At 43.0% G+C, this 14657-nt stretch overlaps 1 protein-coding gene across 6 annotated transcripts in view; it reads left to right on the forward strand.

Annotated features, from left to right (window-relative positions):
• Positions 1 to 14657, forward strand: part of MCF2L (MCF.2 cell line derived transforming sequence like) — a 148159-nt gene that overhangs the window by 22157 nt on the left and 111345 nt on the right. For 2 of the 6 annotated variants that reach the window (XM_039714385.1, XM_039714387.1), the window contains exon 1: positions 1350 to 1572. The exons of the other annotated variants lie outside the window; for them this stretch is intronic. In XM_039714385.1, the coding sequence (XP_039570319.1) occupies positions 1494 to 1572 (79 nt within the window). In that variant the 5' untranslated portion in view covers positions 1350 to 1493. Of the gene's footprint in view, positions 1 to 1349; positions 1573 to 14657 lie in introns of those variants that run through there. 6 annotated transcript variants of the gene reach the window in all.

Here is a 14657-nt window from a genome sequence, read left to right on the forward strand (position 1 = left end):
AAAAGCTTGACTGAAGACTTAATTTTGCCATTTCTATTAATATTGAAATAGAAACATATATGGCTCTAGTCATATCTAATACATGGAGCTGCTGTGGGCATGTCATATTTTGAGTGGAAATAATGTGAATTAATGCAGTAAATGAATTACCTAAATTAATTTTATTGGCAGAGGAAGCCTAGGTAGTTTGACGGGTCCTCTTAAAAACTTTTTTTAGTTCATATCCTCTCTAATAGTGTTGTTGAGAGTTATGAACAACTCATTATAGGTGTCCACTTATTTCCCTCTGGAGGGCTGCTATTTTTACCTGCTGTATGCAATCTGTGGAAAAGAATCTTTATCTTCAATAACACAGCACAGTCCTTTTAAACATTATGAAAAAACATCTTTTTTTCTTTCAGCCGTGGACAGTTTGTTAATGTTGGTTAAAAATTAGGATAAAACCAATGGGATTATTAGAAGAGTGTTGTGGGATTCAGCAAAATTAACCGTCAGCAAAAATGTGCAACAATGAGATTACTAGGATCAAGGTGATCTTTGAAAATAAAAAGTGTTAAAAGCATCATAGTTTCAAACTTGTAAAGCAGTCTGTAGAAAAGCAGTGGAAATCAATTATGAAGACCAGTTGTATAGAGAAACACTGTACTGAAAAGTCTTGTAGGTTTTTCTGTGTCCCTGAAAGTTTTCCAGTGGTACTGTACCCTTTACAGTAAGTGGAAGTTTACTGGTGATGAGGTTTGGTTTCTGCCTTCTGCAGCAGTTCTGCTGTCATGTACCTTGAGGGGTCCATAGAGCCCGACTCTAAAGCCCCTTTGCCCAAGGTGGAAATGCAGTTGCTGTGGAAATACAGATTTCACAGAGTTATAGGACTGCTGTGGCACAACATTTAAGCAAACTCCTTCAAAGAGTCCAGAAGGCAGGTGCGTTTAAAGGAAATTCGACAGCGTTTAAAGGAAATCTGAAGTCCTCAGCCTTCAAAAGCGACGGGTCCAAAGCGAACGTGGACTGGTGAGAGCGCTGGCAGGGGGGAGAGGGCTGAATTTAACACGGCAACACGTTCCTTCCGAGCTGCCCACCCTGGCAGGAAGGTGGGGGAGCGGCGGCGTTCACGTGAGCGCGGACGGGGCGTTCTGCGCGCCGCGGCCCCCGCGGGATGCGGGCTGCGGGATGCGGGATGCGGGCCGCCCTTCCCAGCGCCGCCGCGCCTCGCTCCGCAGGCTCGCCCCCCGCGGGAGCGCTGCGCCGGGAGAGGAGTTCCCAGCCGTCCTGCTGTCCCCGACACTCCCGGCTGCGGCTGCCCCCGCCTCGGCCAGCAGGGAACGCGGGCTCCTGCCTCCCTTTGTGCCGAGGGGAGCCGTGCGGAGCGATGGGAGTGCGGGGCTGCGAAGCGCTGCTGTAGCGGGCTGCTCTGGGGCTTTTTCCCCCCCTGCCTTCTTTAATCCTTGAGCGGGGTGGGGCATGCTTGCTGTGGATTCTTTTGGTTTTATCTGAGAATGAGATGCTGGCTGAAAATTGAAGAAATGGCCCTAGAAGAATTGATGCAAAGATTAAATGCGGTTTCCCAGTGCGCTGGTAGGAGGAGCTGCTGGTCTTAAATAATGTGTTGTGTGGATGCTGTTAGTGATTTTGTGGGATTTACAGAAAATCCTGGCAATCCGACTAGCTTTCTTTATGCATGCTCTCATTAATAGGAAAGAGAACATTAAGAGCTTTTGTCAGCATGTTAAACTTTCATTGATATTAACACTAATTAACATTTTTTTTAGTGCTTAGTTATTCCTGAAGCATGCTTTAGAACATCATTTTGAGTAGTTGTTAGCCCAGTCATGTACTCTAAATGGGTCTTGATTCTCTTTTTATCTGACTCGGCTGTAAATTGGGGGAATTACAGATTTGTCTAGTGAAATGAGTCTGATGTGAAGCAGTGCAAAGCTGAGCTAACTGTAAGCACTTGCAAGCCAGTATTTTGGGTGGCTCTAAATTGCTTTTCCGTGAGAATGAAGAGTTGCATGAATTAATCGTGGTAAATGTAGTTTTACATCTGTATGGATTAAAAATTAGAGCAGATCTCCATGTTCAGATCTCTCAGGTTTTAGCACTGAAGAAATATCATGACAATTTCTGAGATTGTTTTATTTGTTGAAAAGGTAAATGCTTGTGTGTTCAAAACTAGAACTGAGAAGGAGTGCACAATGAGGTGATCTTTGATTAGGAGTGTTATCCTAGCTATTGCTCATGCAGAGATGTGAACATATTTCAGAATAAAAAGTTACCTGGAAAGACAAGAGAGAGGTGGTTTTTGCATCTTTTGAAACTGTTTGGTTTGCCCTTTATTCTTGGTTGTCTGGTTACAGAAGTGTTGCATCTTCTTGTCATGTGAGACAGAACAGTGATTTAAAAATACAGAATATTATAAGGTATTATTCTTTGCAGTATCAAAACTTGGAATTTATCTTCCCATTTTCCTAGTCCACTGTTTCCTAAGGGTGACTTTTTCATCTTTTTCATTTTCCATGTGGTGGAAGCAGATAATTAGCAAGATGGCTGATGCTGTAGGCTGATGAACACATAGATTAAAAGACAAATATGGAATGAACAGATCAGCTGCCTCTGTTTTCTTGGACAGGGAAAAAATATATTTTACCTTCTTAACAACATTTTTTTGGGGGAGGGGATGAAACAAGATTTCATCTGGCAAGAACAAGCATTAAATTACAAGTAAAGGTCACATACACATTTTTTTCTCCTTCCTTGTTTTTCCTGTTGATTATCTTCCTATTTTCAAAACATGTCTTTATTAAATATCTGGATATTTGTTTCGTTTCCTGTTTTGGTTTTCTGAATGCTTAAGAAGAAAGCCAGACTGATATTTGCTAGGGCATACTGTCTGTTGCAGTTTATTTTAGTAATTTGTACATTACTTTTTTTCACTCCCATGAAAATGCTGATCTAGGTTTTTTGTGGCAAGATAAATTTTAAGAACATGTGCTGGATTTTGTTGGGAGTGTGGGAGCCTTTTCCTCCTGAGCTGAAGGAGAGGGAGACTCCAGAGTGGGAGGTTTGCCTGTGACACTGCCTGTCTGTCAGCTGTGCAGCTGCAGGTACACTGTGACCTTCATGTAAGCCACCAGCAGCCCAAATGCTGTTTTCATACTTGCTGGCAGCTCTGACCATGTGCTGGTTTTTAGCTTGTTAAACTTGCATATTTAAAGAAGAAAAAAAAAAAAAAAAAAAGAGAAAAGGCAGCCTTTACTTTACAGCTAATTTCATACTCATGTGATTTAGCTGGTCCCTCTCCTCCCCCTTCTCTTGCTTCCTCTCTGTTATAATCCTTGTGCAGGTATTCTCAGACCACGGGCAGTGCTTTTATACAGCCAGTGGTTGTATTTATAGGTGACCGTTTCAGGTTTCCTTTTTCCTTCCCCCCCTCTCCCTCCCTTGCTGCATTCAGGTTGCTCAGACAGTTTCTCTGTCGCTGTCTCCCATTCTTGGGCCGTGCACTGTCTTGGGTCTAATTATCCTCTGTCTGCCTTCACTGCTGTTCTGTTGGTTCAGAAACCTTTTAAGCAAAAATTTCCTTAACAGCCCAAGATCACATTCAGGTTTTTTCAATATCTCTGTGCTCAGGAGTAATTAAATGCAGAAGTTCCCCTGGCTCCCCCCGGTACAGCTGTCCACCTTCAGGCATTGAGGGATTTTCTCCTTTGTAGGATTCTAGGGAAAAAACCCCAAAAACCTGTTCTTCCTCCTTAGCTCATTTTTTTCCCCCTCTGAATTATACTACAAGCAGGCTGAGATTTATCCCAGGTAGTTTTAAGCTTTTGAGTCAGAAGAGGAATTCTAAAATGCTTGAGTCCCAAACAGAGTGAAGGGGCATGTTAAGAAGGAAAGTCCTTCCATGTTCTGAGGTGTGCTGGTCATTCCTGTGACTGGGTCAGGGGCCAGGCAGCCTGGAGCAGCTCAGCTCCCAACCTGGCATCTCCCAGTGCCTGAGGTTAGGACTGGTAGGTCGGGTGTGTCTGTAAATCTTTCACTGTCCTACCAGAACAGCCTTTGTGCCTCTGGCTGCTTTCCCACTGGCAAGTCCCCTGTGTCAGTCTGGCACTCACACAACCTTTCTGGGCTACTCATCCCTCACTGCCACACCAGTGCTTGCCTGAGAGATCCTGCTCCCTCTGCTCTGACCAAATTCTTACTCACATTCCCAGCCCCTGTGGTAAGTTACTGACCTCTCCTTGCTCTCATACCAATGTGAGATCCTCTCCCTGAGTCCCTCGAGTGCCTTCCTGTGCCACATTTCACAAATCTTTCACAGCTTTCTCTGGCAAAGCTTTGGTTGATTATTTCTTGTCTTCCTCACCTTCACCTTATTCTCCAACACCTTACATTATCTTCCCTTGCTGGATATACTTAGCTGCCAAAATCATGCTCCCTAGTTTAATATTATCATCTGCTTCATATTGCAGCTCTGACTCCTGCTCCACAGTTCAGAATCACTTTGTGCCCTACACTTTCCCAAGAACTGTGAAGGATGTTCCCATGGCATCTTTTATTTTTTCCCCAGATATGCTCCTCAGTCTTCCCAGCCACTTCCCCTCTATCAAATGGCCACCTGGGCTTGGAGGACCGGAGTCACTGGTTCTGCTGTTCTCATATAAATCCATAAAAGGCAGAAATTATTTAAAGAAATTTTCTGGGTTTTTTTTTTTTTCCAATTAGATTTTTGGAGTTATTTCAGCAAAAAACTCTGAAATTATTATTGATATTAAAAAGACAAAATCATGTTTTTTCCATGTTTATTGTTTTGATGGTAAATGGCATAATTTCTCTTTATTTGGATGTAGTTTTTATTTTTCTTCTTCTTTTTCAGTCCTGTTGCTGTGTTAAATTCAATCTCCTTCCACAAATTTTGGTTTATGGGCAGGACTTCCCCTCCCCATGGAGCAATAGCTCAGAGGTTGAAGCCTGAGGTGATAAACAGTTCTGACCTGGGACCTTATGGATTGTCCATATCACTGACTGCTGTGGGGATTCTGCTTAGGACTCCCTTTGCTCTGACACACAAACACTGTTAAGGCACCAGCTCTCAGTGTCAGCCACTACCCTACATTTACATCATTTGGAAGCCTTGCAGTGATGTGTTTAATTCGTGCAAACAGGCAATACAAATCTGACATTCTCAGCCTTAAGCTTGTGGAAGCCCCACTATAATTGTTTCTCTCCACCTTGGAAAAGTGCCACTATAGCAGCTACCATCTGTTTCCTCTCCTCAAACAAACACAATTTTTATGCTCTGCAGAAAGAAGAAACATCTGCAAACCAAAGAAGGAAAACATGTGGTTCCTCAGTAAATCTGTATGCAGTGCTGGTATTTTAAGTGCAGGTAGCATCCCATAGCCATTTCAGTCACTTTTCAGTAGCTCTGCATTTCCAGGCTTATTCACAGTTTGGGCCTAAACTTCACATTACATTTTTCTGGCTTTCTGTTCTTGACAGGCAAGCTTCTTTTGAAGCTTTGAAGGCTGGCTCACCTGTCTTGGCAAATCAAGCACAGATGTGGGAGGAAGGGACTCACACACCATCTCCAAGTACCCAGAATCACTGGGGTGAGTTAGATTATTGCAAGGACAGGAACATCCTCAGGCATACTGAAGGGACATTTTAAAGTTGTGGGCAGCTGGAAGGACCTGTTCCGTGTGTCTTGTCCTCCCCATTCCTACACTCTTGTGAGCTTGCCTGCTCTTTCTTACTCTTGTCCTTGGTTTTCTTGATTTTCAACTTTGGGAATTCCAAAAGTCTTTCTCCATGTGGCAGAGTGCTCTGTATGCTTCCATTAATTTGGCAAGCAGGCAGGTCTGAGCATGAAGGCATTGATTTACTACTTGGCAACTTCATCAGCTTTCTATGTAGCTGGTAGAGTTGGAGAGATCCATGTGAGAGCTCTGAAATCTGCAGGCTATGGGTACATCCACTGCTCCCAGGTGGCCTTGAGTGGTAGTGAGGAATGCCTCTGCTGGTATTAACTTGCTTTCCCTTCCTGACATGAGGTTTAAAATTTTTAAAGTAAGGGTGGGTGCTGCAGTTGAACAGACACAAGCATTTAGGAGTGGATTGCTCGTATTTTCTGTGAGGATGCACTGTCAAGGATCCTGGGAGCACCTGCATGGCATCCATTTCTTAGCATGTTCTGGCCTAAACCAAACTCTTTATTTTACTGCTGAAACAGCTGAGTCTAGTGAAACTAGTGGGAGAAAGGTTCAGAGATGGCAACAGAATTGTCCTTATTAAAAGGAGATGGCTGCCTTTTTGGGAATCTGAAAAAAAATATTTTGATTCACATTAGGGTTGATTACATTTTCTTTTTAACCAAATATTATTGCTTAAATATTGTGTCCCAAAACACTTCATTCAATAGGGTTTCTTTTTTTTTTTTAACATACAACTTCCCCCCCTTCCAAAAAAAAAAACCACCTATCACTGACTTCATATCTAAAAATAGGTATTAAACAGTAAATGATGGCACATTTAGAATGGCTTTTCAGGGGATTGTGGGGTGCATATTTGTCAGTCTCCTCTTCAGTTTATGGACTTTGGGTATATATACTTAAAGCTTGCAGAGCCGGGAGAGCGCTGCTGGGATTTAAGTACTTAGTGATATGAAAGAAGAAAAAAGCCTTTTCCTTTGATGTGTTTTTATAACCATGGTGTGTCAGAATATTTTCTTGGCAGGAGTGCCTGGCACAGCTGCTTGCCATGCTTCCAACCACACAGTGCCAAGCTGCAAGATTACCTCGTGCATATCAAATAACAGGGAACCTCTGCAGAGAAGGAGCAGCACAGAGCAGGGACAGCGGGTCTGCATGTAACACAGGCTGAGTTCTCTTCAAGATGTTTGCTCTCAACTGATGTGTTGGCCAAAACCTGGAAGTAGGAGGCATTTGGGTCACTTACTTTTTCATTTAATGAAGAAGATCAAGCCAGCTACTTGAGATTTTGTTGTCTGTGTGTCAGCTCCAACAGTTTCTTAAGGTTTTCAGTATCTGAAACACTGCATTTCGGCTGGAAGTTTGAACCTGCTGTTTTACAATACCTGGCTTAGTTCCACTGTTTCTTTTGTCTTGTCCTATTAAATAGCAGCTCTCATTTTGGACAGAAAGAACAGGATCTTGAATGCTTTTGTATGGATTAATCACTTGTAGGTCTCTTGAGTTAATCCTGCAATACTGCGTTAGCTATTTTGACCTCTCTCCAGTTACTTATCCCCACAACTACATAGCTCAAACATGACCCGCTTGGCTCACCACACACAGGAATGCAGCTTTGTGGTAATGCAAACTGTCTGAAGGTCCAGCCCTTAACACTGCCTTTAACAGCACCATGGGTGCAGCCTCCTCATGCTTTGTGGAACAGTCAGCCCAAGCACACAGTCCTGGGTGCAGGTAGAGATGGAATCATCATCTTGGAGGTTGACTTCCTGCACAGAGTGGGCAGTTTTGGACGATAAATCCCCTTACTTACAGAAGTTTTGGATTTTAGTTATATCCTTAGTCTGCCTCTGCTGTTCTTTTTGTGGCTTTTGAGTTTTTGTAATAATGCTTTAAATTTCTTAATGACTGATGGGAAGTGCTGTTTGAGTTGTGGTGTTCCAGAGGCATGGAGCTGGCTGTTGGGCTTCCCACATGGTTCCCTGGAGCAGCAGGGAGTGGGACACAATGAAACCCTTGCTGCAATGAAGAAATGTTAAACTTGGCCACACAAAGGTGTAACTGGCGGTGACTTTCAGCAAGGGAGAAAGCTGAAATGGAGAAGCCTCGTGATAGCCATCCCCAAATGTTTCTACCTTCATGTGAAGGTTGGTGGTGTTTGAGCTTGGTGGGAGCCAGTGTGATGCTGTTTTGGGCAGTTAAATCCCTTTGAGGACACAGGGCAAGGCAGATTCCTAGTATAATGTAGCAGTCAAATTGTGGTGAGCTGATAAAGCACAGTGCAGCATGGTACTGCTAGATTTTGAAGATTTTGGTGGGCAGTGCTGCTTGGCAGCAGTCAGCCTTTTTGAAATTGATAATCTGGGCAAACAGGTATTTGGCAAGTTGAGAACTGCACTGCTGTGCAATGAGTAAGCTCCTGTTTTTCACCTGTGCAGTTACTTCAGGGCTGTGCATGGTGTCACCCTTCCTGTGCTTGAGGCATTTGCTAAGTGACAGTTTTACTAAAAGTCTTTCTTTCTGCCTTCAGCATTTCATGTGGCAGCCAGAAAATTTGCACTGAGAAGTGACTGTCCTAGTTCTTTTAAAATCTCAATTCTTGTTGAGCCAGAAATGTATCTTCCTTTTCTTTCAATTCCTGCCTATCATCTGATGGATTTAAAGGGAGGGTGGCTTTGCATATGAAACACCAAGTTAATTTATATAAATAGCAAATTATAATAATACACATATCTAATTTTAAAAATTACTCTTCAGGCTACAGCCTTCATTGTTAAAAATACCAAATAATAAATTGCAGCCTTTTTTGTAAACACTCCTGTGTCTGGCTTCTGGGATGAACAAAGTTGTTTCCCTTGGTCACTATTTTGTCCTGGGCTGCTGATTTTCTCTCCCAAGTAACCCTATGGTTAGGTTAGCTAACCATACTTAGCTGGTCATTTGAGGTTACCCCATGTCACATGCCTTGTGTTTGAACAAGAGCTTTGTAAAACCAGTCTGGTATCAGCTTTTGGCCCATGAACCACATGAACCATGCATTGCGTGACTGGTTTGTTTCCTCTTTCTGCATTTACCTTGCGTGTGTTGCTACAGGCATGATGCCTACTGAAGCAGCTGCCGTGGAAAGGCCCTGCCAAACTGAAATGTTCCTTATGGATCTGTATCCTGCTCCTGTGGAATATTTGTAATTGAGTTGGTTGTTCTCTATTTCCATTATCTTAAGATTTGCAATTTTCAGATTTACTGTAGTGAAGAGAGTCATTTGGTAATTCACATGGTGAGGTGAAAGCTGAGTGGGTTTTTCTGATTCCCTGTCTGCCCCTGGGAAGTGCCTGAACTCTCTCAGACAGGTGCCTCAGGTGTGGGAGGGAGGACAGAATTTACCCATCTTGTGTCCTCTTGTTGATACATACATGAATTTCTTTATCCAAACACTGGGTAATTCTTCTGCTGGCTTTTGTTTTCAGTTTCCAGCTGAGTCTGGAACTTGGTTGTTATTACCAAATGCATTTATAAAAGGAAGCTTGATCCTTTCTTACTTAGCATTTCACTTTTTTGAGACACTTTATTCAGCCTTTCAGCATGTTTTTAATGGCAAAGAGCATTTATATAAAATATTCTATTCTTGTTATAATACTTGAAATTAAAGCTCTCACCCAAACATTCAGTGAAATAAAGTAGATAAGAAAGAATGTTTGTGTTTGGGAAAGGAATTTTTCCAGCTTACTTTGAGGACTATTGACAATGGGAGAAGGGGAAAGATGGGCTAAGGAAGCAGAATAGGTGTGATTGGTTATGCAGCTTGGATGTGAACCAAAAGCTGGCAGAAATGAGGTGATATAAAAAGGTTCTCTGGATGTTTTGCTCATAGATGAGCATTTAGTAGGACATGAAGCTGGGTCTGCATAATACACTGTCTGAAAAATAATAACTTTATGCTCAGTAGTTAGGATGGAATATGACCTACATTCACAGAATCACAAGAGTGATGAAAATTCATCATTGTTACTTAATTCATGCTTGAGCATATGCCAGACTCTAATTATGAGATAGGTCCAGTCTGCTCAGGACCCAGACATTTACTCTGATCCTGACACAGGTGGTTTTGTTGAGGACAGCCACAGTCAAAAATTCCATTTCTGGGTTCTGTGCAACAGCTGCTGAGGCTGCAAGTGCCCTGTGGGATGTACACTGGAGTTCTGATAGTAGAGATTTGAAGGTAAAGAGGGGCAAAGAGCATCTGAGTGCACTGGAGGGATCAGAAGGCAATCATTTAGGGTGCTGAGGGTTTTCAAAATGCTGCCAACAGCTGACAGGAAAATAAAAAAAGGATCTTTCCACATCAGATAAATAATAGTGAAGTAAAGGTAAGAAAAAAAATACAAACCAACACATAGTTTTCTAATTCCATACTTTCGTCATTCCCTTCTGCTGAGTCTCTTCAGTGCTTCTTACTCCCAGCTCATGCTTTACTTGCCTTTCAAGGACATTGCAATCTGCATCTGACTTCAGTGCCATCATTGTTTCAAAGTCAATTCCTTTGAAAATGGTATACCTGAATTTCTTTGAGACCACAATGCCTGGAGCGTGAGAAGGATATTAATAGAAACTGCTTCTCTCTGTTGTTGTATGAAGACAGAAGACGAACTATTTCAGTGTGACAGTGGGAGATGTTTTTCAAAGCAATTGTTTACATTTTTGATCTAACAGGGAATTAAAAAGGTCTGGGTGGCACAGAGAGCTGCAATAATTTTGCAGAAGGAGAGTAAAGGTACGCATTAAATGCTAAATTGCTAATTTTGCAAGGTGTGCTCAGCAATTATCCATGTTAAAGTAGTACTAACAGTTCCCACTCAGCCTTCAGAAAATCAGGAAGAAACTTTGCAGCATCCTACCACATGCCTTCTAACACATGGAAACAGAACAATTACTCTGAGCTTTATTTGATACTGTTTTTAAACCCCCTAGAACCCCACAACGATTCTTTTGGGATAATGGTGTAGGGCTGAATTCTGTAAAGACTCTGCCTGACATTCGTATGACGCTGCAGGGAACTCTGGTGGGAAGAGGCAGGATTTAAATTTTATCCCCAAAGGAGGGTGAGAGGTTAGAGATCCAAGAGTAGTTTGAAGGGAAATGCAGGTATTTGAGACAGTCCTGATGTGTGGCTGCCAAGGCAGGAAGGGATGTGGGTGTTACTGTTTGGCACTTGGATTGCGGAGAAGCCCCTCCTGTTCCCCCACATTCCCTCAGGAGTTCCTCTCCCATCCTTTCCCATCAAGTAGCTCCTGACTTTGTGCACGTGGCCATTCCCTGAGCTGCAGCATGGCTGGTGGCTCTTTGGTGTGCATCCTGCCTGGGAAGGAAAGCAGGAGCAGACAGTGCTACAAGACAGAGGAGCCTTCCCACTCACCAGTATCACCACCCTGGACCAGCAGTCTCGCTGGTTTGACAACCAGTCTGCAAGTTTCCCTGACATGTGAGACATGTGATGCGTGGCTGGTACAGAGAGCTAGACCTGTGTCCTTAAATAGCAACAAATGTAGTTTATAATATTCAATTTTTAAGATACGCATGGAAGAGAAGGCAGCAAGACGTGTACGTGCACTCTCGACTCTTTCCTAACCCTTTTCTCTGCTGCCTGCTCCTGGCAGCAGATCAGCTGTGCGTCAGCCTTACAGGGGGGTGTTTTTGCTGATTAGGCTGTGTGGGTTTCTCACAAGCCTTGCCAGCTGTGTGCTGCTCTCGTGTGCAGGGCCATGCTGGGTACTCTGCTGGGTGTTTGCAGATCTTGTTTCTCCACAGACCCTGCCAGGCTGTGTGGGTTTCTCACAAGCCTTGCCAGCTGTGTGCTGCTCTTGTGTGCAGGGCCATGCTGGGTGCTATGCTGGGCGTTTGCAGTTTCTCCACAGACCGTGCTCCACAGCCTGTCTGGGATTGCAAGGGCTGCCCTGTCCATCAGGGCCCCTTCACCCCATAGCGATCAGAGTGCTTCACAAGTAGCTGCTCTGGCTACAATTTACTGGAGTCAAAAAGTACTCAGGAAAATGTTATTAGAAGTGTCCGGGTTGATTTTGTAGCATCATTAATGCTGGAGACCTCAAACTTTGAAAATTATCAATGCATTGGTAATTGCAGAGAGAAGAACTTAGGTTAACTGTTTATGCCTTTAAAAGGAATTTTGAGAGTCAAAGCCTGATTTTTAAAATGTCTTGCTAATAACATATTAAGCAATGAATTAGTAAATTACTAAGCTGTGAAGAAATGAAATTGTGTTTGTTTTAAAGGCTGGTCATTTGCTCTGCTCCATTTTTTGTACAGCCTGCCAAGCCCTTTGCTGGTGAGCTATACTGCTCTGGACAGATCCCTGCCTCGAGTAACTTGTTATCTGTATTTGACACAGCAGAAAGGGAAACATCAGACAAGCGTGGTGGAATTGATGAGGGAGGGAGGGAGGAACATTCCCAGCAGAAATAAGGTCAGGCACATCACTGCACAGTGCTGCCAGCGGGCTTCAAGCAGCGGTTTTGTTTGGGCGAATAAGGGTGGTGTGCCCCGTGGTATCTCTTGGCAGGGCCGGTCCTCTGGTCGCAGAGGTGAGTGCAGCTGTGGCTCCTGCCCAGCCCAGTCACCAGGGTTTCCTTTCCTAGAGGTGAGGTGAGGTGGGATGGGAGGGAGCAGGGCGAGGCAGAGCTTGGCACTTGTGCATCCCCTCCCTGATAAAGTCAGGGCACAGCAAGGGTGGGAGCCCAGGGGAGCAGCAACACCCGTCTCACCCGGAGGCAGCCTGGGAGGCGTCTGGCCAGCGCCACTCCACAGAAACTGGGATATCTGGGCTGCTACCTGGTCTTGTTCTTCACCTCAGCTGCTTCTGTCAGCAAGCAGCCAATGTGATGTTTTGGACAGTTAAGACATGAAATAGCATTTTTGCTCTAGTGTTTTAGTTTCCACTTTGTAGCTTTTTTCCCCCCTATATTTTAAATATTGTTTGAAAAATGATGTAAAATATCACATTTTGCCATAATTGATGCAGAGTTATGGGTTTGTATGGCGTAGAGTCAACACTTGGTGAACTCATTAGGTTCTGACAGCTGTTAGATGTCCAGTCAACAGAACTGCAGTTTCCATAAACAAAAGTTTCTAATGTCAAGCAGCAGTTTGACTGCTATTAATAAACCATGTTGCTGCTACCTAATAAATGAGACCATTTAAAAAAACCCAAACAAAAAACCCAACAGCAATAATTTTTAATAAAGTTTTTGATTTTTTAAGGTTTTTCAAAACAGTGATCCCAAACCACTTTTTAAACACACTTTTTTCTTTGTATCAGGTGAGAGATGGGTACCTTGCAGGGGTTTGAACCATTAAACTGATGGTTGATTAAACAGAAATTTGCTCTTTTTTTTTTTTTTTTTTTGAGGAGAGAGAAGTGTGCTCACTGTCATATCTGCAGCCTGCCCTGCCTCATCCTGAGGTCATTTAATTTGAGCTGATACCAGGGCAAGAGTGAGAAAGGCCACAAGGCCGTGGCACTGGAGGAGCAGGGCTGGGCCATGACTGCTGTGACCATCTCCCTTAATTTGTGTTTCCTGGATAACTGAATCAAGTGCTATCATCTCTTTAGAAGTTTACTGCCGTGGTTAACTTCAGATCTGAATGGATCTTGAATGTTCTGGCTGTTGGTTTGCTGACTGGCAGAGCAGAGAGAAGCTCCCTGGTCTGTTACCGCACTGAAGGTTCTTGATTTCTGCAGAGATCTGCCCATTAAACCTAGTTTCTTGTTGCATGCTTCTGTCAAGATGTAATTGAATGTGGATCTTGAATGTTCTGGCTGTTGGTTTGCTGACTGGCAGAGCAGAGAGAGGCTCCCTGGTCTGTTTGTTACCATACTGCAGGTGCCTGATTTCTGCAGAGATCTGCCCATTAAGCCAGTTTAGACTGAGTTTCTTGACTGAGTCTTTTTGCTTCTTTTTGCATGTTTCTGTCAAGATTTAATTGAATTTGGAGCTCATCAGTTATTCTGGAGTTCATTTCAGTAGGTGTAGTATCAGACTACAAGTCTTCCATATTGTGTGAAATGGAAACATTTCGGTTCATTCCGTCCCCTGCCTGGTACTAATTTCAAGGTGTTATATCTGCACACAGTTTGTTTTCACACCAGATTTTATTTGATTGCTGTGAAAGGTAGAAATAGTTACATTTTCTAATGTACCACTTATCCAATTTTTAATTTTTTAATTCTTTCGCACCTCTTAAAACAAATACATGATATGTTAAGCAATATATTGCTTTGAAGATCAAAACTGTGTAGTTAGAAATGACAAGGAAATTCAGATTCTGATTATCTATAAACCAATACCAGAATTTCTTCAAGTGCCACATTTTTAACTCACCTTGTGAGTAAATAGGATCGAAGTGCAACCAGTGACTGACTTAGAAGACTCTATTTCCTTTGCATTTTCATCTTGCACTATGTCTAAAGAAACAAATGTCATGGGATGGTGGTCTGGGAAGGCACAAGGCTGAAAGTTGTGTGCACATTGAATCAAAAAGCAACATTTTGTTGTGTCTTTCATTTTTCTTTCTTTCTGTGCTTCAGGGTTTTATAAAAAATTTTTTTTTTTTTTTTTTTTTTTTTTTTTTTTTTTTTTTTTTTGAGGAGAGAGAAGTGTGCTCACTGTCATATCTGCAGCCTGCCCTGCCTCATCCTGAGGTCATTTAATTTGAGCTGATACCAGGGCAAGAGTGAGAAAGGCCACAAGGCCGTGGCACTGGAGGAGCAGGGCTGGGCCATGACTGCTGTGACCATCTCCCTTAATTTGTGTTTCCTGGATAACTGAATCAAGTACCATCATCTCTTTAGAAGTTTACTGTCTTGGTTAACCTCAGATCTGAATGGATCTTGAATGTTCTGGCTGTTGGTTTGCTGACTGGCAGAGCAGAGAGAAGCTC

This window comes from Passer montanus, unplaced genomic scaffold, assembly GCF_014805655.1.
Source record: "Passer montanus isolate IOZ18808 unplaced genomic scaffold, ASM1480565v1 scaffold3, whole genome shotgun sequence".
NCBI lineage: Eukaryota > Metazoa > Chordata > Aves > Passeriformes > Passeridae > Passer > Passer montanus.